The sequence below is a fragment of the Papaver somniferum genome, chromosome 2, assembly GCF_003573695.1.
Source record: "Papaver somniferum cultivar HN1 chromosome 2, ASM357369v1, whole genome shotgun sequence".
Taxonomy (NCBI): Eukaryota; Viridiplantae; Streptophyta; class Magnoliopsida; order Ranunculales; family Papaveraceae; genus Papaver; species Papaver somniferum.
Window position 1 is genome coordinate 41,448,365 of NC_039359.1, and position 26,141 is coordinate 41,474,505.

At 36.1% G+C, this 26,141-nt stretch overlaps 3 protein-coding genes across 3 annotated transcripts; all 3 read right to left on the minus strand.

Moving 5' to 3' along the window:
- Positions 1–2,915: 2,915 nt before the first annotated feature.
- LOC113353161 (disease resistance response protein 206-like) lies at positions 2,916–3,731 on the minus strand. Its single transcript, XM_026596848.1, has one exon. The coding sequence runs from the start codon at positions 3,663–3,665 to the stop codon at positions 3,075–3,077; it is 591 nt and encodes a 196-aa protein (XP_026452633.1). The 5' UTR covers positions 3,666–3,731; the 3' UTR covers positions 2,916–3,074.
- Positions 3,732–14,101: 10,370 nt separating this feature from the next.
- On the minus strand, positions 14,102–14,608 carry LOC113350879 (ethylene-responsive transcription factor LEP-like). The gene has a single exon (XM_026594982.1). The coding sequence runs from the start codon at positions 14,606–14,608 to the stop codon at positions 14,102–14,104; it is 507 nt and encodes a 168-aa protein (XP_026450767.1).
- Positions 14,609–18,812: 4,204 nt separating this feature from the next.
- Positions 18,813–19,267, minus strand: LOC113350880. The gene is made up of 2 exons (XM_026594983.1): positions 19,213–19,267; positions 18,813–19,120 (listed from the first exon to the last, which is right to left on the minus strand). Exons 1-2 carry the CDS (start codon positions 19,265–19,267, stop codon positions 18,813–18,815), a joined length of 363 nt encoding a protein of 120 aa, XP_026450768.1.
- Between the last annotated feature and the right edge of the window lie 6,874 nt (positions 19,268–26,141).

A 26,141-nucleotide genomic window follows, 5' to 3' on the forward strand; every position in this document is an offset into this window, starting at 1 on the left:
TCTTCTTACCACTGAAATGTGCGGATCACGGGGACAGTTTCTTTCGTCTGCGGAATCAGAAGTAGGACCCAATTCCGAAGCTTTCCTTTTAGAAGGAAGATTTGTAGACGGATCAGCTCTCGATATGTACCCTTGGAGTACTTCCCTTTGGAAGAAACCGCGGGAGGAGGCGGCAGAGATTTATGCGGAGACACTGAAGGAGGAGCCATTGAACGAAGAGGGAGGAGCATCCACCACTTCATTACGAGGAGGAGGAGCCCGCGTACTCCTAGAGTCATCACGAGGAGGAGCCTGCGTACTCCTAGAATCTTCACGAGGACGAGAAGAGGCGCGGTTAACAACATACCTAGACCCAGAGGGACCCTTCGGCATATCCCCTTTTTTAGAAGGCATAATCTTCACACCGGAGGAAGACGAAACCCTATGACCCCGAGGATCAGACAACGAACACTTGTGAAGACCTTCCCCAAGTGGAGATCTATCAGGATCTCTACGCGGGGGGGATCTTGGCGGACTAGACGGCGGAGTTTGGTAAGGAGCCCGCGGACGATCAGACATATCTACAAGGAAACACAAAAACAATTTAGAGAAGAATACGAGGAGATCACTAAAGATAAAAAAAACCCATAATTGATGGTTCATTCGAATAAATATGAGAAACCCTAAGAAACTAAAAAATACTCCATCCAGGGATAATACTCATACACAGACCCACAGACGCTGTAGACAAAGAACAAGGACAAGCATATATGCTTCGACATATATGATCTTCATCACAAAACCAAGAACACAGCAGCAGGAGACAAACGAATAAAAATACGGATAAAACAATGGTGAACAACCGATAAGAAAATCCCATACCTGTATAAAAGAGGACGACAAGCACTAATTGCAGTTGAGGAAAGGAGGATCGGAGGTATCGACAGATGCAGGGGCAACAACAATCAAGAACAGAAGAAGTAGAAGAAAGAAACAGAAAATTGAATGCTATATTCCTCACAAGGACGGTGATAGTAAATGACTAAAGAACAAGAACAAGAAAACAAGAAGAGAATGAACACTGACAAGAAGAGGATAAAAGTTTTTTTTCACATTCTCTTTCATATTTATGAAGCTAGAAAAGACAATAACTGCTCCTCGTACCAAGGAGCAGTTACGGGAGAAGTTAATGCAAAGTGGGAAACGTGTAGGACTACCATTCTTCTTCAAAATTGCGAAATACTCCCAAGTTAAAAGAAGAGGGGAAAATTGTATGTACACTTCTCATCATCCTCCACGTGTATGAAAAGAGACACGTGGAAGGCATGTGAAGCGAGACATCGAAACATGATAGCAGGCATTTCATCAGAAGATGGCATCAGTCAACAGATCTGACTATCAGGGACCGAGGAACATAGAGGTATGATGGCACGGAGGAGCACCAGATAATACCCCTTGGGTATTAACGCACCCAATCCCGAGGAAGATCCCAGATCAACGGCCGATAGGAAGTTTGGCTGACACAGATGTGACCAGACAAAGAGACACTTGTCTGACACGAGCAGACATCCATCTGCCCGCATTAAATACCAAAGAGAGATATACACGTGTCGATCAGCTCGTGGAAGAAGCGAGGATAACCCTTTGTGTTCAAGTTCAGGCCGCGACATATACCGAAGACCTCTGCGTAATAGGCACAAAGCACAAGAAGATAAGATTACAACGGCACTTCAGAAATGGGACCCACGTTCTCTCCCTATAAATATCCCTCTCCAATAAGAGAGAGGGGGGGAGGATTTTGGAGAGCAACTAGAGGAGAATATAGGAGAGAGAAATAGGAAGAGTAAGTAATCCATTTACTTCCGCAGACCCATGTATATTCTAAAGTCATTCGACTATCTTTGTAACCATTCAGTACATAGTGAAACACCAAACTCCGTGGACGTAGGCCTTAGTGCCGAACCACGTAAATCTGTCTCATTTACATTTCTGCGTCTTACATTCTGCGTTATACTTCATATGCATTGTATTTATATTAGTTTCATGATTTATTTCCTTGCACGAGCATTATTTATGATAATAATCGACTAGACAATGACAAGCCCGAAGGCTTTGAGTCGATGAATCGATATAATCATCCCATTACGTATACGATGTACGATTCTAGAATTAGGACGTATGTGAATATTGTTTGTGAACACTTGAATGGCCTCGTGATTTATGTGTTCATATCCAGAGTAGTAACGCCTAAGATATCTCTATTGGAAATGACTTTATGTTGTCCATAATAGTAATGCTTAAGATATATCAAATGTAAAAGGTTGAAGCCTGATGGGGCTGTACGTTTCCTTTGTGGTCCATTGTTCATAAGCGCAAAGGAAACCTGCTAACCCCATAAACGCTTACCTAACATTTGGTACTTAGGGCACTACTGCTACATTTTCATTTTGATGCGCGAACTTTGAAGGAACGATACGATGGGAGGGATTGTTTGGAGTACTTAACCGAAATTAGTATAAAATACAGCCAAAGTATGTGCAATCCATATGGTTTGCGAACACCGGATTGCTAAGTCTGGTACAATCTTTGAACTGCTCAAAATATTGTCACCCTCTTTCTGCGTCTTAATTATAGCTGCAAAAGGTTCAAAATTCATCCCAGTTAATGTAGACAGTGCTGTAACGGCTACCGGGGACATTTTGAGCGCTAGCGCTTGAATGGTACTCCCTCCAATACATATGCCTATTATTTTAAAATGGAAGGAGTATTATTCTATTTGGGTGAATATAGCTCATTTATGTTGAATCACAATGGGCACATGTTGTGCTGTCTTTACCTAATAAAATTATCAAGTTTAGTTAACAAAACTGCTGTTTCGACAATTGGGAATACTCATAATGAAAAAGAAAATTAAGAAAATCCCACTTTTTATTCATAAATTCACTTCTTACATAATAAGCACCTTGTTCCGGTACTTGATCAATCAGATTGCTAACCAAGATAAGGTTGCTCTTAATTTAATGAAACATTCATTACAATAATCCCAACTTCTTCATCACCAGCTAATCAACTGTACGTACTTGAATAGCTTTTACTTACCAACACTCGTACAAATTAATTTCCACCCTTAGTCTAAAATATACCTCACCTTCAAAAGCATCGGTCATTATAGTGCCAATCCCACGAGCCATAAAGAAATCCCCTGTACCACCAACCACCGATATATCCCTAGTTTTATTCATTAAAGGATCGGTTCCGATGAAATTTATAGTGCCTTGATGATCAGTAGAATTAAAAACAAAAGAAAATCCTAACCAAGCAGTGTAAGTATTCTTCGTGTCATATATGTAAAATCCTTGTGCTCGGCCGACTGGTGGAGAATGTAGATCGTTGTCTAAAGTAATTGGATCATCGAAAACTGCAATGTTTCCAAAGTGAAACTGACCAGCTAAAATCGTCATATTAGCTCCTTGAGGAGCTGCTACGATTGCGGATGTCGCATTTGCTGCATTTTGGCCGTTGTAGATAATGTCATGGAAGTAAAAAACTAAGCTCTTACATGGTTTGTATTGCTTGAGTTTGCCATAGCGCATGGCAGCAGAAGTAGAGCCAGAGATGCAAATATAGAAGATGGAGATGACGAGAATGAGGCGATGTGAAGAATCCAAGATTATTCTTGCTGCCATTATAAGTGTTTTTATCTTGCCTTTGATAAAGGAGATGAAAAGCTTGACTCAGAAATATATGAAGCGGTGCTGGGAAAGTCTACATGAATAGTATTTCGTTCTCCCTCTATAGTCTATATATATAGGACGATTCACGTATACTTGGAGTCTATCTTCGTCCCTTTTGTCGTTACTTGGTATATTGATGCCCTATGATTGTTAGCATTGATACTTTCCAAAGGCCCTATCATTTCTTTTAATATTGTTGTCGTTACTTGGTATGTTGAAGCCCAGTGATCGTCAGTATTGATACTTATCAAAACGCTTATGTACCTCACAATTGGGTCTTCTTAACTTGTATCTAGCGTATACATACAAGTTAAAGCATTAACAAAACATATCAATTCCAGGATAAAAAGTGAGTTATTAATCCTCGTTTGATTGGGGCCATGAAAATTAGACATTTTATTTACACCCCAAATTTTTGAGGGGCGTATTAAACCGATAATGAAAATATTGTTTTACCCTTTATTAAATCTAAATCTTAAAAATCAGTTAACTTTAATTAGGGCCCCAATTCATATACCCTAAACCTAAACCAAAAGAGAAAATCAATTTCTCTTTTTTCTTTTCATCTTTCTCTCCTCCCCTTTCTCTTCTCCACCACCACCATTAAAGACTCCTCCGAAGAATTTTTTTTTTCTTCACCCGATTCATTGTGTAATCGTCGATGATAAAACTTTAATCGACGATTAGATTCTTCTACAAACATGGCTCGTACAAAGCAGACCACTCGAAAAACACTTCAAATCCAGAATCTCGTAGATACGGTAAAAGCAAAGGTATACGTGAGAAGAACTCCCGAACCCAAAAAATCGAAACCCAAGAAAGGAATGGCTCCAATTAGAAGGTATGTGAACTAAAACTCACCTTCTATTCGATTTTTTGTTGTGTTTTGATTGTTAAAATGAGTTTGGTAGCTAAAAATTAGCAATTACAGTGATTGGGTTGTTAATATCGAAATGGAAAACCCTAGTGACTTTTCATTTGCATGTGGATTCTATGAAAAATCGTTAGGGTATTAGGTTGAAGATGACGACCCTAATTTTATGCTTAAGATTAATTCTTTTGATATGCCATGGTTAAGATTTACAATTAATATTTTAAGAATCTACCTTAGGAAAAGAAATAGAGTCAAAATTCTTATTGAATGAGCTATAATGGTTTAGAATAAATAGGTGAATCACATGAATACGAATATTTGGTGGAATCATAGTCCCAGTACCTCTTTCCTTTGTTTATTATTTTATTTAAACCTTTAAATTTAAACTTCACAAGTCTTAGAGTTCGAATCCTATTACTGCAACATAATAAAAAACATGATCATTTTGGCGCTGCCGACGCGGATTTGTTTTTTAGATTAATTTTTAGGTTTATTTTTATTTTGTACAGTATTTTCATTTCATTTTAGATTTTTTTTCCTTTTATGCGTTTCTTTTTGCATTTCTTTTCAGGGACTTTTTGAGGATGATGACTTCTTCCGAGAAGATGTCACCTAAGATGACGCTGGCGGAATATAAGCGTAGAAAGTCAAATTATCAGGAAACCTCATCTGAGATGACGCTTGCTGAATATAAGCGTAGGCAACAGTATGGAGTTTCTACTCCACATGTGGTAAGTGAAGAATCACCTTTAACAATATATGAGAAGTATTACAAACACACACCGCCTAGTTTGGAACAAAGATTGAGAGTTCTTGGATGTCAAAGATTATATGCTGATGATGATGAATCTTGTAGTGATTCTCTGTTCCAAACATAATATATAGATGACCCTGTGGATGATTGTGTGGATGATTTGCCTAATTTCATAGATGAATCCATCCCGCAAGATAATTCACCCAACTTAGAGGTTGTTTCTAGACCCCTAGACTTCCAAAAGTTGCCTAATTTAGGGTTAGAATTGTGTGCTTCTAAAGTGTTGTTGGATTACTTTGCATCTAAGTACCCAGAGGACTTGCCTATTCCTGATATCGTGCATGAGCCAATTAAAAATTTCCCAGTCCCAATAATATCCCCATATTATGTTCTTTACACACTTCCTTGTGTTGTAAAAACTTGGTTTGGAGGTAAGTCTCTGTTTTTGATAGTTTTAGTGTCTCCGCATCGTGATAACATAAGTGTGAAGCTGTCATTTGTAAATGTTGTATTTTGGGTTGATCCCCAAATTTTCAGGTTGTTAGTTTATGGGGATCCTTTTTGTATATTCCAGTAGGTGTATTTTTTATTTATTTTATTTTTTATATTTTCGTTTACTTTTTGCGTTTTCCATCTTAATATTTGCGTTGGATGACTCAATTACATTGAGGACAATCTAATGTTTAAGTGTCGGTGAGAGGTTAACTTTTTACTTTATTTTTCAGGAAATTCCTTGCAAATCATAACCAGCTGTGTAGCGGGTCTGTTCCCTTTTCTTGCATGTTATGACCAGCTGTGTAGCAGGTCTAAAAAAAATTGAAAAATATAAAATGAAAACAAATTGATTGTTAAGGTTATGACCAGCTGTGTAGCGGGTCTTTTCTTTTTTTCTTGCATTATATGACCAGCTGTGTAGCGGGTCTAAAAAAGAATATATATATAAAAAAATAAATATGACCAGCTGTGTAGCGGGTCTCTTTCTCTTTATCTTATTATATGACCAGCTGTGTAGCGGGTCTCTCTTTCTCTCTTATTATATGACCAGCTGTGTAGCGGGTCAGTTTTCTGTTTTGCTCGAGGACTAGCAAAATGTAAGTGTGAGGGAATTTGATGAGCACGAAAGTGCGACACATTTTCACCCATAAATACATTAGTTGTGACTCATTTTATCACTAATAAACTTGTTTGTAGTTGTTTTTGTGAAATAAATTCTTATGGAGAAAGTTGCTCGAAAAATGTTATTTGCACCCGGAGGACACGTGTTATTCGTACTCTCCATTTTGGATAAGGGGCACCTCAATTACTAAGGGGCACCTCAATTTATAAGGGGCATCTTTTTACAATTTACACCCCATAAGGAAAGTGCTAAAGGGACATCCGTACATGATTAGGGGGAGGACTTCATCTTCAAAAATTCAAACCTGGTTTTTGGCGGGAAAATGGCAGCAAGAATTAGGGTTCGTGATTTACAGTGGTTTTAGAGAGACTCAATGGCTAAAGTTGGTTGAGATGACTGGATTGAGCGTAACAGGCATGGTACAGACTTCAAAATCATTTGGATTTGGTTGTATAATCGGTAGTGAAGAAAACAGAGTTCACGGGAAGAATATTATTAAACTACGGTATTTTCTTGATTCAGTTTGGATAGTTTCTGGTGGGATTCAATCGAAGATTTAACTTGTTTTGGGCATGTTACACTCAAACAGGATTGGCAAGTCCATCAGGATCGAAAAAATTGGGCTGCAGCGAAGGTTTGAAGAAAACAGGGGAGCACACTTTCAAGAGAGGAAAACTCGGGATTTCCTTTGGTTGATTCGTCGAAGCTGCGTGAAGATATCATCCTGGCACGAGTTAGACTCAATCTATTACGAGAAATATGCATGTTGGAGTATGTCAACTCTGAACAGACGCGTGATGAGCTAAAACATGGAATGAATATATTTTCGTATCACTCTCTGTTGAAGTTGTTTTGGGTAGTTTAAGGAAGTAATATTCTCTGGATTATATTCTAATAATTGAAAGAGATTTTGACAACCCAGAAATGCGTAGAAAAGTTAAAGAGAGAAAGAAATCTCGGTGATTTGGCAGAGGGAATAAAGACAATATATACTGCATTAATCGAGTGGTTGAGGGTGTTAGTGATGTATAAATAGGATGTTGGTGTCACAGGAGAGGATATCGAGTGTTTGGGGAGAAAAATCGAGAGTTGGAGATAGGCTACAGAGAAGAATAAGAAGCTGCAGAGCAGATTTCTCTGCTGCTGCAGAGAAGGAGAAGTTGAAGAACAATAAACTGATAAGAACTGTCGTTCTTGACCGTCACATATCCAATCCATAAACGGCAGTTCTTCTGCAACACCATATAACTATAGTTCTTCGCAACAGTTGTAACAGTGAGTTGTAACGACATCAAGCATTGCAAACTTCTGTTTTATATTATTTTCCTCCCTTTTCTTCTTTGTAAACACCATTTGAGCTATAAAAATATATTTTGAGCGTGTTTTTCACTATGTGGAGCTAAACCTTTCTCTGGGACGACGGAGGAAACTAAAATTCATCATGTGGTAAATTCATTTAATTCTTTATATGACTATTTGCATTGAATTAAAATAGAAAAAAAAAGATTTTTCTTAATTAACTGTCATTTCATTTGATGGTTTATGCTTAGGATTAATTCTTTTGATATGCCATGCTTAAGATTTATAATTAATATTTTAAGAATCTACCTTAGGCAAAGAAATAGAGTCAAAATTCTTATTGAATGAGCTATAATGGTTTAGAATAAATAGGTGAATCGCATGGATTTGAATATTTGGTGGAATCCTAGTCCCAGTACCTTTTGCCTTTGTTTATTATTTTATTTAAACCTTTAAATTTAATCTTCACAAGTCTTAGAGTTCGAATCCTATTACTGCAACACAATCAAAAACATGATTAGTGATCCTCTACCGCCTTCGATTTTTGTGCTTATTGGAGATGTTTTGATCTGTAACCTCTCTAAACTATTTGCTCAGAAAAGTATGCATGTTATGGTTAGAAAAAAAGGAGTTACGCCTACTCATCTTCTTTTTACTGATGATATTTTGATTTTTACAAAGGTAACTGGCATTTCTTACACAATTTGGATGAGATTCTTGGTATGTACCAAAGGGCCTATGGAAAATATGTGAATCGTACCAAAAGCAAATTTTATCACGTAGGTGGCTCTTGTTCGCGTGGAATAGCTATTTGTGTATTACTGACAGATATTTAGGCATTCAACTCAACCCATGCATTTTTAGGCATATTCATGTTAGGAAAGTAGTGGAGAAGATAATGGACAAGTTGGCTGGCTGGAAAGGTAAGCTACTTTCTTTTCAGGCTAGACTGGTGTTAGTTCGTTCCGTGATACCTAGCTATGTTATCCATTCTATGGCTGTCTATGAACGTCCTAGGAAGATGATTGAACAAGTTAAAAGGGTCATTCGTAATTTTCTATGGTATGGTGATGTTGAGAAACGTGGGTACTTCACTGTTGCTTATGATAGCATGTGTTTCCCTCGTGGAGAAGGTGGCTTGGATATTAAGAGGTTGGCCATTGTTAATAGGGCCATGCTTATGAAGTTATGAGTAAGTATTAGAGACTCAGATATTGAGGTAGATTTTTTAAGGCCGAGTATTTTTAAAATCCATGACAACTTGATTGATTACAAATTGATGTCCACAGTTTTTCCTGGAATTAGGTGGGTCTATTATTTTGTTGAGAAACATACTCGTTGTATTATTGGTGATGACACAAATACTTACTTATTGTTTTGATAATTATTGTGGTGATTTCTCAATTTCCAAGAAGCTAAGAATTACTTCTCTGGGAGGGAATGGTTTTAAGTAAAAAATGAGTGATTTTATTGTGGATGGACAATGGGTTATTCCCATTAGAACTCGTACTTTGATGGTGGTATTGATATTAATTCTCTCCCTATCATTGTTGGTGGAGATGACTATAAAATCTGGGACTTAGATTGGGTGTTTTATTGGTTAAGTATGCTAAAGATATTCTGAATCCCTTATGAAGAACATCCGACAGCAAAGCTTTTTTCTCGATCTGCTGTGCATCCAACATTGGTCGTACAATACTGGAAGATTTGGATGAGAGAATGATGTACTACTGATGATCATATGGTTAAGAAGATGGAAAGGATATGCCTACTTTTTTTCGCATATGCAAGAAGGACAATGAGTCTCTAAGCCATGTTATTTGCCAATGTTGATTTGCAAGGAGAATATGGGCATAGGCTGCTAGGATTTTTAATCTACAGTCGGGTGAAGATATTGTGGCTTCTTATAAGGCTGTAACTGGCATAAACATAATGATTAATGACTTGTGGCTTGTTGCAAATCTTGGAATTAGCATGGAGTTAGGGTTTATCGGGTAATTCATAACAATTCTATTCAAATAAAAGGTTCTATGTTTAACAATATGGAGGATTTACACATTATGAATTATTTCAAAGATAAACATGGAGCGTGCAAGAGTTCCACACCTGTTGAGATTGGATGGTTTCCTCCAGAACATGGTGAAATTATGATGTGTTGTGATGGTGCTGCACGTAGTAATCCAGGCCAAGCTAGTGCAGGTGTATGCTTCAGAGGTGTTGTCTCAAACGTGCTTGGTGCTTTATGTGTTGGCCTAGGCTGGAAGACAAATTTTGATGCTGAAGTTAGTTCTATTATATATAGTCTGATGCTATCTAAAATAAAAATTGAAGAATATTTGTGTTAGATCAGATCCTATGAGTTGCATTCAAGCATTACAACAGGGTGAGTTACCATGGGAACTGACTCAAAAGTAGAGGATGGCATGTGCTTTCTATTATGATATTCGTTATGTTCATAGTTATAGAGAAGCAAATTTTGTTGCACATGCTTTGACCAAACAAGCATGTTTTTTAGCCGAGGACATTTATATAATTTACGAAGGGAAGGACAACATTCATTCCGTTTGTGGATTGCCTTGTATAGTATACTATCGTTTCAAATATAATGTGTTAGATTAGATGGCCATATTGGCTAGCTGGATTGGAATGGTCTAATCTTTGTACATATTTTTGCTTTTAAATGATATTTATTGATCGAGTCACCTTTGACACGTAAGCATATACGGTCACCCTTTTAAATTACTGAAAGAAGAATGTTTTAAGCTTTAGTAAACAAATTATGGAAGGAAAAGCCGGCCGCTTTTTCTGTTGGAAAAACTTGATCTAGCTTATTTAAATTTGGAAAATGCATGATGGATTTAAGAACGAATTTTCTGACAATAGTTACTTTCAGCTTTAAGTTTAAGTTTAATTCATGCAGAGAATGAGTTCACGAAAACAATCCTCGACTTGCTTGGTAAAAATACTACTTCGACTGGATGTATTGGTCATCATTAGTCAAAAACGTTTCTTTGTAATGGACGAAATATATTGGCATCCGCCAACAAATCATTGTTGTGAGCTGCCTTCTAAATCAGTATGGAAACATAAATGGATTGTGGCAGGGTAATTCCGTTAATAAATCTAAGTTTACGATTGATAACCGACAAAGAAACAAATTTATGGAAAATGTATTCCATAGATTCTTATATTCCATAGAATTAGTTTCCTCGGTACAACAAGGAAAGACTTTCTATGAGATTCGATGGAATTAAGCAAAACATATTTTATACCACGTTTTTTTTTTTACAATTTCATGGAAACAGATTTTTGATGAAATGGCGGAAAACACGTTATTTCATGGAAAGATAGTTAATTTGATCCCTATCAAATACAACCTAAAGGTAAGTTGCAGGGGGGAATTCAATTTAAAATCCGTCTTACTTTGGTCCGAAATCTAAAAACTAGACCAAAGTCATCTTTCCATCTAATAGAAATGATTTTCCGATCAATCGACATGAATCAGAAAAAAAATTCCTCTACCGTATTTTTAAATTTACGCTTCACCAACTTACTATACACTAAAACTTTGTTAAATTAATCCGTGATAAATTAATAACTTCGCTAAAATAATATTTGTTGTCATTCCCAACTTGGGCCAATGTGCTAAATTTATAAGATGATAAAAAATGTAAGTTTCCAATAAGGTCCAACTAATACATAAATTTTTTTCGAATGTTGAAAATTTATATTAAGAAGAAAAATAAGCCAAAGGCATACAGTACAAACGCAGTGCCAAAAAGGTCACTGAAACCAAAACAGAGAGAAGTTAGTTGTGTAAAAAAACTTTCCAGTTATGAATAATATGGCTGCTATCTAGATACTTAAAAGTATTCAAATCACAGCTCCAGAGAACCAGGAATTGTTTAATCTGGACGATTACTTCTTCTACATCTTTAGGTCTCCCACCAAAAACTCTATGATTTCATTCATTCCACACATTCCAAACAATAAAAAATGAAGAACATTCCATATATGCTTGCACTTACCATTCAAGACGTTATTATCCCAGGCTTCAAACAATTGAAGAACAGTTCCAAGCAAAGGCCAGGAGATGCGCATTGCCTTTAGGAAATAATCCCACAGTCTGAAGGTGTATGAACAGTGCAAAAGCAAGTGGTCAGATGTCTCCAAGACTTCATTGCAGAGAGGACAAGCAGTACAATCCAAGTTAATCCCTCTATGGGTAAGCATAGCTCTCGTCGGAAGCGAGTTGTGAAAAACATCCCAAAGAAGAAAGCTTGCTTTTGGAGGGATATAGTTTTTCCACAGAAATCTTGAAAATGAGCAGTCTGGAACATCACCAACAAGGGTATCATAACATACCTTGTTATTGAAGTTAGGATTAAATTCAACCTCATCATCTTCTTCCACTAAGGTAGGAGCATCACCAATATCTCGACGCAACAAATCTCATTCCAACTATTCGTTGGCATTTAGTTGGTGTTTGAAATTTCCATGCCAATGGTCGTTTATTGATAATTGTAATACATAAATTAATAATCAATATAATAACAATATTATGGCCATTTTATTAGAATAGGAATTCAAAGTTGTTTGTTTCTTGTTCACAATTGTATAACATTGGACTTCATCTCCAATTTTTTGCAGCCCCTAGAGAAATTTCAGAGTGAGTTTGTTATGTTGTTCTTCTTATTCTATGATTTTTTAACATATAATATGCAATATATAACTAGAAAATAAATTTTCTAAATATTTGTTATGAGGAAGGATTCCCTCACGCGATTATTTTCACACTATCTTACACGTTTGGAGACTTAAACGATGATGTATTTGAAGTTAACATTTTAGGGATATTTTCGTCTTACAAAGATCTACATACCCATAAAAAATGAGCTCATTCTTAAACATATAACTCCACCATCTACTATTTTGAAAATTGACTGTCGAAAGTCAACTAATTTCTAACCATTAAAATTAAGATTGGTAGAGGGTGAAGTTTGGTATTTCAGAATGAGCTCATTTTTTATGGGTGTGTAGAGCTTTGTAAGACGAAAATATTCCTAAAATAATAGCTTCAAATACGTCACCGTTTGATTTTGATTGAGAAAACGTCTCTCAACGTGTGAGATAATGTGAAAATATGAGTGTGAGGGAATCCTCCCTCATTTATTATATCAGTGGGTTGTAACTTGGGGATTTCTTGCCGCTAAACACCTCGAGTTAGGCATATGCAACGCTTGCTAGCTGGTAATTTCAGTTCGAACACTTGGACATTAGAAGTAACAGTACTAGATTTAATAAAGATCCCTTGCAAGTTGCAACACTAGTTACAGTGTTACTAACATTAAATGGAATTCGTCCGTAAAAAGAAACTAACAATTTTTTTTTGATAGATTGGTACAGTGGTATCTAGACTACTCCTAAATCTCACTCATCTAGAAATTTTAGCAATTAAAAGAGTTTGAACCATGGCCTTCATAATAGGAGGGAGTATGAGAACTAGGGTTGCACATGGGTCGGTTTGGGTCGGGTTTGGCCTCACCCACCACCCAACCCACTGATGGTGGGTAGCAGAAGTTGTCACCCATAACCAACCCAACATAACAATGGGTCGGTTTTCACCCGACCCACATTACAATGGGTCGGGTCGGGTGGGTGGTGGGTTACCCACCATAAAATACACATTACAGTTACATTGCATCAAAAAAAAAAAGTTACAGACTAACCTGAGACTCTTACAGATGAAAATTAAAGAACTGACCCCAAGTCAAGTGTAAACAAATGATAATTATAATCCAGAGAAGTAAGAAGTTGGTGCAAAGTTGCAAAGTGCATACAAATTACAAGAAATGAGTTCAATTGTTCGAAGCTCAAAAGATAAAAGACTATTCAAGGAAGTGATTGAAGAAGTGAAGACTGAAGTGAAGTTAGCGATTTAGGTTTAGGCATTATATATCACTACTTCAACGGCTGTGATTCATTTAGGATAGGTAATCTAAGGGTTGATATTAACTAAGAAATATTTAGGTGGGTGGGTGGGTTGGGTCGGGTGAGGGAAGTTTTGACCCATAATCGACCCACAATACTATGAGTTTTGATGTTGTGACCCATAGTCGACCCGCTCCTAGATGGGTTGGGTCGGGCGTGGGTAATTTCAGGTGGGTGTGGGTTGGGTCGGTGGGTTGAATCGGATTTGTGCAGCCCTAATGAGAACCATCAGATCACTTGACAGTTCTCCTAACAATATTAAATGGAAATGAAAATAATTAATACTTAGTGACCAAGTAGCAACGGCGCCGCCAAGGCATCTAGTAAAACATTTAATGCTAATTAATCTATACTTATAAACCTGAACAAAAACTCTCTAAGATAGCAGCTATAGTCATTGATTCATCATTATCTAGAGCATCAATGTCATTATCTAAATCCTCATAAGATTGCTGCTGATTATGATGATGGTAACTTGTCTCTTCTTCTAACGTTGGTGTTGGAGGTGGCGACGGTGGTGGAGTAGAAAGGAGAAGAGAAGTGGGAGGTGTTGGTGAAGGTTGCGGTGAAGTTGTGGATATTGATAGAGGAACAAGAAACGGGTAATAAAAATTCGTACGAGCTCGACCTAATCCGCTAATAGAAATAGCTGAAATATCATAAGTTAATGCAGCTTCTTCTTCGGTATCAAAAGTTCCTAACCAGTGCCTTTCTTTAGTAAATGGGTTTCTAATCTCCGCTGCATATCGTCCCCATGGCCTTCTTCTTAACCCAAGATACTTACTGGATTGTCTCGATCGCCTCCTTGCGGTATTTTCTACTTGCTGCAGAACCTGTTGATTATGAGGAAAATTTTCCATTATTCTGTAAAAGTATCTGTTAGAGGACTAGTTTTTACTTGAAACTGAATTTGTGTTTAATGTTGTGTCAGTGAAGCCGTTTACAACTTTATATTGAGAAAGAACCCCAAAATGAGGTTTAGTGATAGTTGCATTATAAAAAAGCTTATTGGGATTGATTTTTTAAATCAAATAATTATATTTTCACTAATGGGGATCTCAAGTGAGTATTAAAATAGGGGTTTCAATATGGTGTTGATAGTAAAACAATAAGATGGGTTTAATTTGTTGTTGTTGTAGAGGGCAGGTGAGACTGAAGCAGGAGGAAGTGGTCAAATAATTGAGTGATGTGTTCCTATAGTGGTTAGCTGATGATATTAATTTCAGATTCTGTTGAGGTTCCATGTTTTACTCGTAATAATTAGTTTATTCTTTTGATGTATTATATTTATCGGAAAATGGATCATTTGTCCAAATATTTTTAAAACATGGTTCAAATGGACGAGTAAAAATTAGTATGGGTGAAATTGACACTAAAAAAATAATAAGGATGAAACTGGATTCATTCTGACTTAAACTTAAAAAATAGCATGGATGAAACTGGATGCATCCTGATGTAAATTAAAAATAAGAAAAAGTATTTGAAAATGGGTAGGATGAAACCGGATGCATCCTGACTATTTTTACATTTTTGTCTATTTAAACGGTATCAAAATCCAAATGTCCTTTTCGCCCAGGAATTGTTGATTTTGGTCTTTTTAACCAATTTTATGTGTATTTATGTGTATTTTATTATAAATCCCGGCAAATAATTCACAAATCATGATGTAATGATAAATAATACTGTATTTCACTTTTTATATCAAACTAGATTTGTGCCCGTGCTACGCATCGAGCATATTTTCCTTTTAATTTGGTGAGCACAGGGCTTTGCCCCCAGTGGCAACCCATTTTTGGTTTGTTATGCACGAGGCTTCACCCCGTCCTGGTATGTTGAATTCTTTATTTAGTGTGTGCGTGGCTTCTCCCCGCCGCGTGGCGATGAATGTTTGATTTGATGTGGCGGGACAAATACATTAAATAGGTGAAGAATATGATAATTAATAGGGGGCGCCACTTTTACTAAAGGGAAAGCCGCTTTTGGGATGGATTAAAAATAGATAGTTAATAGGAGAACACCAATGTGTTATATGATTATAAATTCTCCCGTGATGGAGTAAAAGACCATTAGTTCTAATATATTTAAACGTCAGCACCAGAATATGAAGAAAAAAGTTTCTTGCCTTGATCTTGAGTATTGACCTCTGACGGAGTAGGCAAACTAAATGGAATTGGAGATACACAATTGAATCTGACCATTCACTCATCTGTTCACAGTATTGCAGGAAAGATACAACATCAGGTGGCATGTTCGCAATTGAAACTGTGACCAAGAAGTGTTTCATGGAAAGCCGTATTGCTGTACAAGGTAGATCAACACCTAAACATCGCGGAAAATATTTATAGGCCACTGGATATCAGGAGCAGAATGAATCTCCGCAAGAATTGGCGTTCAAATTAGCAATTGCCTATCAATTATTGCATTCATAAAGGGTGCACAGATTAATAGTGGTGAAACTCCCGTTTTCTAAACAAAGAAAAAGCGAGATGGATTTGTTATCTTGTGCATGGATGCACAAGATAAGAGTCAATCATTGGTATGGGAACGTGTAAAAAATTATAAAATATAAGAGAGAATGATTCTTTGCATTAGAGAATGCATTTGTAGAGAGAGAAGTTCAAAAATCCATGAATCTTTGCATTCTCAAATGCAAAGAATCATTCTCTCTCTTTTATATTTTATAGTTTTTTACACTTTACCAATGATTGGCTCTTATCTTGTGCATGGATGCACAAAATAACAAAACTCTTATATTCTGAAGATCTAATAATGAGCAGTTCATTTTGCTCATGTAACCACGTAAAGAAGACATGCTTATGTCATGAGCAACTGCGGCAAAATTCAGATTAAAACGAAGTCGACAGAAAAAAAGAAGAGGCATGTCAGCATTTCTTCAACCATCATAGGGGAGTTCCACCGCACCATAAATGATTATTGCTAGGGGAAAGTTTTTTCTAAATCCACCCAAATCCCGGCTTTCCCTATAGTAAAAGTGGCTTTCCTCTTGACAATTATCGAGAATATGTGCAGATTTTATTTGTTTTTTTCTTTTAACTTAGTGTGTGCGGGGCTTCGCCCTGCCCTGTGGCTATGCATTTTTTGTTTGGTGAGAGCAGGGCTTCGCCCCGCCCCATGGCGATGCATTTTTTATTTGGTGTGGCGGGGCTAATACATTAAATAGGTGGAGAATATATACATATTTTATTTATTATTTCTTTTTATTTTAGCGGAAAATACAATAGTTACTCGATTTCCAAATTGAATTTGGACTTCCATAAAATTCCAAATACGGTAAGTTAGGTTTTCCTTTCAAGTTTGTAATTATTAAACCAATCATACGTTTCCAAGTGTCCTCATCTAAATGAATTTGGTTTCCTTTTTTTAACCTTTTTCCCTATTCCTTTTAAACCAACCATATGTTGCCAAGTGTCCTCACCAAAACGCTCGTTTCACAAAACTCAAAAAAGACTTACTTCGGCTAATAGGAAGCGAAGATTTGCTCACTGTTCAACGTGGAAGCTTTATTTGTCTAGGCATTTAAATATTTAGATATGAATTTACCTTTGAGGGAAGGAAAAATACCAATATCACGAATCCCTAGTCAAGGGTTACATCATGTTATTCCTTTTGAGAACTTAATCGTGCCGAAGTATTTTTAAGAACTTTTTTCGAACATAAATTTTTTGTAATTAAGGGTTTTGTTATCATGTGCATCTGTATACAAGATAAGAGTTAATTATTGGAATTGGAAAATATAAAAAATAATAAACAATTAGAAAGGTAATGAGAACTTGCATTGGAGAATGCAAAATGAACTCTTATAAATTCTCTCTTTAAAGAAGAACAAAACCGATTACAAAGACAAAAATCTTCTTAAAATGAAAAATAATGAGTTACGTACGTAAAACCAATTCTCAGTTGTGAAAAATTTTGTTACCGTTATTGAACCAAAAAGTCTCTTTTATTGCAACTCCACAAATCATCTTGTGTTTAGAAAGAAAAATAATTTCATGCACTGATTTTGGCAAAAGATTTTAATGTTTCTCTCTTTCCAGACATTCGATATCAAAACATAAGGAAAGATCCACCACAATTCCATGCATCTTCCTGTTAAGACATTCTTATTCCAAGCTTCGAAGAAATCTAGAACTGTTGTTGCCAGTGTCCCTGAAATGTGAAAGGTTTTAAGAAAATAATTGAATACCTGAAATGAAAAGCTGCAGTGAAAAAGGAGGTGGTCCGCAGTTTCAGTTTACTCATTACACTTAACACGTCTGTTACTTTCTAGAGTAACCCCTCTATAAGTTAACATTTCTCTCGTGGGAGGCGAATTATAAAAAACGACCCATAATATAAAGCTAACTTTGTTTGTAATGTCCTTTCTCCAGAGATACTTTTCAAAAGTACAAACTGGCATTACGGCTATAATAGCTTTGTAGCAAACTTTTGTGCTAAAATTGTCTAACGTCTCAACTTCATCATCACCATCCATCAACGAGAGAATATTTCCCGGATACTATTTTAGCAAATCCCACTTTGTTTGCTCATTAGTGTTAAGTAGCTTCTTGAAATCTCTATACCAGCATCCTTTCCTGGTCATATCTGCAACGGAAGCATCTTTATCTCTATTAGCTTTATAAGCAGCAGGAAACATGTCTTTCAAGCAACCATTAGTCAACCACTTATCAAGCCAGAATCTTGTACCCTGTTCATTTCTGATTTTGAACTTAATAAATTGTTACAATTGAGGAATAAATCTAATGACATCCCTCCATAAACTTCTGCATTGAGGAGAATTATCTTCCAAAAGAATAACAGTTACCTCCTTTTCTGTTGCATAATTCTTCTCCGTAAAGCAGTTTTCTGTTTTGTATATCTCCATGCTCATTTTGCTAGTAATGCTTTATATGTGGCTCTAATACTTTTCACACCTATATCTCGATGTTTCTTAGAAAAACAAACTTTAGTCGAAGACACCCAAGACGTTTTCTTCTTTCCTTCCACAGCTCCCCACAGAAAGTTTCTCATTAGTCTTACCATTATTTTCTCAATACTCATAGGCAATTAAAAAAGAGAAAGGAAGTAAACATGCAAACTAACTAAGAATCTTTTGATATCAATCAATCTCCCAGCTTTATTAAGATATTTCTTTTTCCATGAAGCCAACTTCATCTCCATTTTCCCAAGAATAGTTTCCCAAATTGAAGTACACCAAAAACTAGCACCAATAGGTAATTCCAGATATTTTATTGGCAATCTCTCAGTTCTATAACCCAACTCTTTAGCCAACACATCAACAACCTCATCAGCTCCTATACTAACCATTGTACTCTTGTCTAAATTCAGTTTTATTCCAGTACGAGCTTCAAAGACTGATAATATTATAAACAATCTAGTGACCTCATCAACATTAGTATCAATAAAGATGAGAATATAATTTGCTTCCAATGAGATATATTACTACCTGAGTCAACCACCTTGAAACAATGGATCTGTCTCCTTTCCACGACATCATTCATTAGCTTGGATATAATTTCAACCACCAACAAGAAGAGATGACTAGAATGAGAGTCTCCTTATCTAAGAGCCTCTGTAAGTTTGAACTTCTTTGTAGAACCACCATTAATAAGAACTGAAATATGTGCAGAGGATATACACCAGTGTATCTAAGATATCCATTTCTCACCAAAAATATGTTTATGTAGAATACACAATATAGCTTGCCAATTGACATTGTTAAAGGCTTTCTCAATATCAATCTTACATAGAATACCTAATCTTTGACTTTAGTCTGCTATCCATACATTCATTATCTACAAGAACTCCATCAAGAATATGTTTTCATGTATAAAAGCTCAATGAAAGTCAGATATTAGTTATCCTTGGCATGACAGTCTTGAGTCTTTCTGCAAGTACCTTTGAAATGATATTATAGACACTCCCAATGAGACTTAAAGGCCTAAAGTCTTTGGGAGTGCATGAATCTTCTTATTTAGGGATAAGAAAAAAAAAGAACAATTGATTCTCCAATCCATAGAGTCACACCTGTAGAAGTCATTGAGAAACCTCATAAAGTCCAGTTTGATAGTGAAAAAGAGGGGGTCTAACAACCACACCCAATATTTCGTTTTGACAATCAGTATGGACCATATTTCCAAGATAATCAACTAGACAATCAGACTCAATCAAGGAAAATACATCCAAGAGTTATATCTCAATTTCTCAAATCAAACTGCAATCGAACAGATAGAAATATGTTAGCCGAATTAATATGAGAAATAACTTGGATGGTACCAAAGACCAATATCCAAGTGTCAATCAATTTCAATCAACAACCAAAGGTTGGATTCACTAATTGATTGAACTATGCACAACCTGTGATATTTCAATTATATAAAAATATAGTGCGGAAAAGAAATAACACAGACACCATAAATTTTATTAACGATGAAACCACAAATGCAGAAAAACCCCGGACCTAGTCCAGATTTTAACACCACACTCTATTAAACCGTTACAGAATCTAGCCTACTACAAGTTAACTTCGGACTGGAATGTAGTTGAGCCCTAACCAATCTCACACTGATTAACGTACAGTCGCGTTTCTTACGCCTCTTGATTCCTTTAGCTGATCTCACCCACAACTAAGAGTTGCTACGACCCAAAGTCGAAGACTTGATAAACAAATATGTCTCACACAGAAAAGTCTATTAAATAGATAAATCTTTCTCCCACAGGCTATGAGTTTTTGTTCCGTATTTTGATAAATCAAGGTGAACAGGAACCAATTGATACACTCGACTTATATTCCCGAAGAACAGACTAGTAATATCAATCACCTCACAATAATCTTAATCGTATGGTGGCGAAACAAGATATTGTGGAATCACAAACGATGAGACGAAGATGTTTGTGACTACTTTTTATCTTACCTATCAGAGATAAAATCTCTAGAAAATCTTAGAGAAGATAGTACTCAATACGTTATAACAAAGTAAGATCATAACATGCAACTACAGACAAAATAGTTGGGTTTGGCTTCAGAATCCCAATGAAGTCTTTAAGTCGTTAACCTATAATGGTTTTAGGAAAAACCTAGGTTAAAGGAGAATCGACTCTAGTCGCAACTAATATCACACTGGAGGTGTAGGGATTAGGTTTCCCATTTGCTAGAGTTCTCCCTTATAGTCTTCAAATCAGGGTTTACAATCAATGCTACCTTGGTAACAAAGCATTCAATATTCACCGTTAGATGAAAACCTGATTAGAGTCAAGATAATATATTTCAACCGTTAGATTAAACTTACTTGTTACACACAAATGAAATGTGCCTTCATTTATAATAGGGTACTGTTCCTAAACGTGTACACATGGTTGGCTCAACAATAGTTAACAGAAGTTAGCCATATGAACACTTTCATATCAACCTTTTTCATCTTTAACACAACTAGTTCAAATGACTCAAATGAAACTAGTATAGAGTTGTTCAATTGTTTATATTCTCATAGAAGTATACAAGACACAATTAAAGCAAAATCGATTTTGATTCACTCGAAACAATTCATGAACATTATAGCCATGGTTTGCAAAATATTGCATTCCTTATTATATAAATGTATTTGTTAATGAACAAACCGGTTTTAGAACTTAACCTACTCAAGTATGCAAACTGGTACGCATACTTAGAGTTTCGGACTTGGTCTATCCGTCAGTATGCGAACGGGTACGCGTACTGTCATTCACGACCGAACTCAGTTGATTTAGTATGCCAACGGGTATACATACTAAGTTTCCAGACTTGAACTATTAATCCAGTACGCATACGGGTATGCATACTAAATTCCCAGACTTGAACTATTAAACCAGTACGCATACGAGTATGCATGCATACTATAGTTCCCCGATTTGGAGTAACTTGCAACCGTTAGCATACAAGTACGCATATTATGTTATATCCAATCAATGGTTAACCGTTTTAAACTCCATTATAATCATCGAAACATTTTTAGAAGACGGGAATAGTTGTATCACACAAACTATTAGCTTCAAAGCAATTTTCAAGTGATCAATAGATCAATATGAAACATTCCGAGTCTACGTCAAATGACTGTCTCACACAAATCATGTAAGATGTTACCAGGTGATTTTCACATGATCATATTTTGACTTTCGTCAAGAATAAAAGATGAACTTGGTTAAAGTGAAAGCTTACCAACACATATTTCGAGAAATATGTAAGCGAGTTAAACTCAACTCGAAATATCAAATGTGTATAAAATAAAGTCTATATAGCTATACGACTTTTGTCTCAATAGGAGATAGAATAGAAATGGACTTATGAGTGATAGATGAGTTCAAGTCTCCACATACCTTTTGTTGATGAAGTTACACAAGCTCCCCTTAGTAGTTCTTCGTCTTCAATCGATGAACATCGTGAAGTCTAAAGCTCAACTTCACATTCTATCCTAATTCGAGACATAAATATAAGTAGACTAGAAATCAAGACTTATAGTTTTGACAACTAAACTTGAAAAACAAGCTTGAGATATCAACGCTTGTGAGTTCGACCGAGCAGTGCTCTAACAGATAGTCTCCCAACAGCTTTTATAAAATTCAGCATTGGAACCATATGAACCAGGAGACTTATTAGAACCCATCTTCTGTTTTTTAAGAACTGTGGTCAACTGAGTTCGGTAGTCTAGCAGGGTTGGCAAATAGAGACTTATTTTCATAATATGTTTAACATTACTAGAATTCTCTTAAATACTTCTAAAACTTCATTGATTACTTAAAAACTTATGTTTGTGTGTATCATGATTAAAATTTTAGGTGTTTAAATGAACATCAAATAGCTTTTAGTTCTTTGGCTAGCTTGTCGATTCTGTAACTGAACCTATGTGTATGATCTTCTATTGTATTTTGAAGACCTAGAGTGTTTGCTTGATTTTCAAGTTATCTTAACTTGAATTCTGAGCTAACCTTGGTATTTCAAAACTATAAATAGAGATGCTCTTTCAACTGGAAAAACTAATCCCTGACACTTTGTGTCCTAGTTAATTCTAGATTCGTCCTCTATTGACATAGGTTTCCTTTATGGAACATTATTAGGTGTACGACTAAAATACTTTGCTTTGGGGATTCGTGAAGCCATGTTCGGATATATTTACCTTGATAGTTCGTGAATCATGATCTTTCTTTTCTGTTATCGAGGTTTTCGTGATCTCTTTCAGGCAAGATAGATAGTAATGACAAAGTTCTCTTCGTATCAGATTTTGTGATTTCTCAAGATAGATATCTAAAGACTGATCTTAGTTGATATCTCGAAGATTGTTCTTGAGAGGTGGTTAAGAATCTAGACTGCCCTTCAGGAGTCGTAAGTTCTGGATGTCTGAGGTTTTCTAGCTTTACCTATTCCAAACAAACTTCCACACCTCGATCTTTGATCTAAACAAAAATCAAGTAGGCTTATTTGTTAGAGGTAGATTGGTATCAAAAGTATTCTCTTCGGCTGAAACAACTCTTAGGATGTAAAATACGTTAGCTAAGGGAATCAAGTGCGTATAGCCTTGTGAGGTTCAAGAGACGTAAGGAGCGCGACTGTGACTGAATATCTTGGACGGTGGGTTCGGTCTCAACTACATTCCAATCCGAAGTTTGATAGTAGGCTAGTGTCTCTAGCGGCTTAATACAGTGTGTTGTTCAATCTGGACGAGGTCTCGGGGTTTTATTATAATTGTTTTATTATATCAAGTACCTAGTTAACATACAAGTGTATTTACTTTTACTTTTAATTATAATGAAATAATTATAATTGCAGAAAGTGAAAGTAAATCACACAACAAGATTTTGTTAACGAGGAAACCGCAAATGTAAAAAAAAACGGGATCTAGTCCAGTTTTGAATACTCTCAGAATTAAGACGATATACAAAGAACAAAGCCAACTTCATATAGTTGATGTTAGAGCATTGCTTGGTTGAACCCCACAAGTTTTTCTATCTCAATCTTGTTGTTAATGTTAGGTGATCAAAACTATATCTTGATTTCTAATTTACTAAGTCAATTTCGGATAGGTTAGAATTGTAGTTGAGTATTAGAGATCACCCTTGAAGACTGAAGATCGACGAAAACATTTGAAGAACTTTTGTATCAGGTATGTGAAGACTGAGCCATTCTATTTTACTCACTATACCATCAGTTATCTACCGAGACTATGCCGTATGACTTGTAGTAGATTAACAAAGAAGATGTTTTGAGTCAAGTTTGTCTTGTGAAAAATCTCGAAATATGATTTAGTGATTTGATACTTAAAAATCCTCAACAATATTGATTCTATGAATTAATTTCTGCATCAATTGAAAATAGCCCGTGCAAATGATTATATCACTTGGGAATGTTTCAAACATCAAAAGAGATAAATATGAATTTATTAAATATCTACTCGGGGTAGGTTGGCGAACTCAGTTTACAAACCATATATATCTGAGATTCAAAAATACAAGAAGGTTGGAAAACCAGTCGCAAACCACAAGTTCAGTTGGAAACAGTTCACGAACCTGGTTGGCGAACCATGGTGAACTGGATTTTATAAGTAATTGGATTACGTGGATAGCAGTTGGGGAACCCGGTTCACGAACTGAGGTCGACTGAGTTCCAGAGTCTAGTAGGGTTGGAGAACCTTAACACCCTGACTCGTGAACAAGCCCTATGGTTAGCAATCCGTTGTACCAATTGTCCTAACAATATTTAGCGGATACTCAAAGACTTATTATTTTAATCTGCTTAGGATTGTTAGAACTCTCTTAAACACTTGTAAGACTTTATTGAGTTATTAATAAGCCGTTGTACCAACTTTCCCAGCTTATATTTTAGTATATGCTTAAATACTTATTTTCATAATATGTTTAGCATTACTAAAACTCTCTTAAGCACTTGTAAGACTTCATTGATTACTTAAATACTTATGTATGTGTATCATGATTAAATTTTTAGGTGTTTAAATGAACATCAAATAGCTTTTAGTTTTTTGGATAACTTTCCAAACCGAACATTCATTATACACGGTTCAGTTACCGAACCTATGTATATAGTCTTCTATTGTAGTTTGAAGACATATTTTGTTTGCTTGATTCTCAAATTATCTTAGCTTGAGTTCTAAGCTAACCCTGGTCTTTTAAAACTATAAATAGAGCATATCTGTCAGCTAGGAAAATAAATCCTGAGACTTTGTGTCCTAGTTGATTCTAGAGTCGCCTCTATTGACCTTTTAGGTCTGCGACTAAAAAGACTTCTCTTGGGAATTTGGGAAGCTAGGTACGACTATCTTTACCTTGATAGTTCATGAATCCTGATCTTGTTTTTCAGTTATCGAGGTTTTTGCAATCTCTTTCAGGCAAGATAGATAGCAATCACAAAGTTTTCTTCGTCTCGGACTTTGTGATTTCTCAAGATAGATATCTAAAGACTGATTTTATTTGATCTTTCGACGATTGTTCTTGAGAGGTGGTTAAGAACTCTAGGATGCTCTTCGGGAGTTCTAAGTTCCAGATTTATGAGGTTTGCTAGCTTTCTATTGCAAACAGATTTCCACACCTTGATCTTTGATCTAAACGTAAATCAAATAGGTTTGTCTACTAGAGGCAGATTGGTATAAAAAATCTTCACTTCGGCTGAAGCAACTCTTAGGATGTAAAGGATGTCAGCTAAGGAAATCAAGTGCGTAGAACCTTGTGAGGTTCAAGAGACGTAAGGAGCGCGAATGTAACTGAGTCTCTTGGAGGGTGGATTCTGTCTAAACTACCAGCCCGAAGTCTGAGAGTAGACTAGTGTCTGTCACGGCTGAACACAATGTGGTGTACAAATCTGGACAAGGTCCCGGGGTTTTTCTGCTATTGCAGCTTCCTCGTTAGCAAAATTCTTGTGTGTGTGCTTTTTACTTTTGCGCATCTTTTGATTGTTAAAAGTACTACGTTCATACTCCTATCAAAACGAAAAAGTTGGGTGTATTTGGTAGCCCATGCGTTTTCAATTTAGACCAAGTAATCTACCCCTAGTTACTTAGTTCCCTCAGTATTCCTACGTCTACAACCTCAGTATCCCTGCGCCTACAATCTCCTGGCCGACGCACGTGAATCCTAAGACAGAAACCATTATGTTGAGTTGCTTGATCGATGTAAAGTCTTAAACACTCAAATCCTTTTGATCGTCTTCCAAACAGTAAAGTAACAATAATGTTTGGTAATCGATCTATCAATCTTTAAATAAAATATATGTTGAGTATTTGACAAAGGCATTTCCGTTTAACAAGTAAACTCCTTTGTCGGGTAAGACCAATCAAGATCCGAAATAATCAGTCCATATTCACAAGCTATCAAATTCGGATATTGAAGAATACC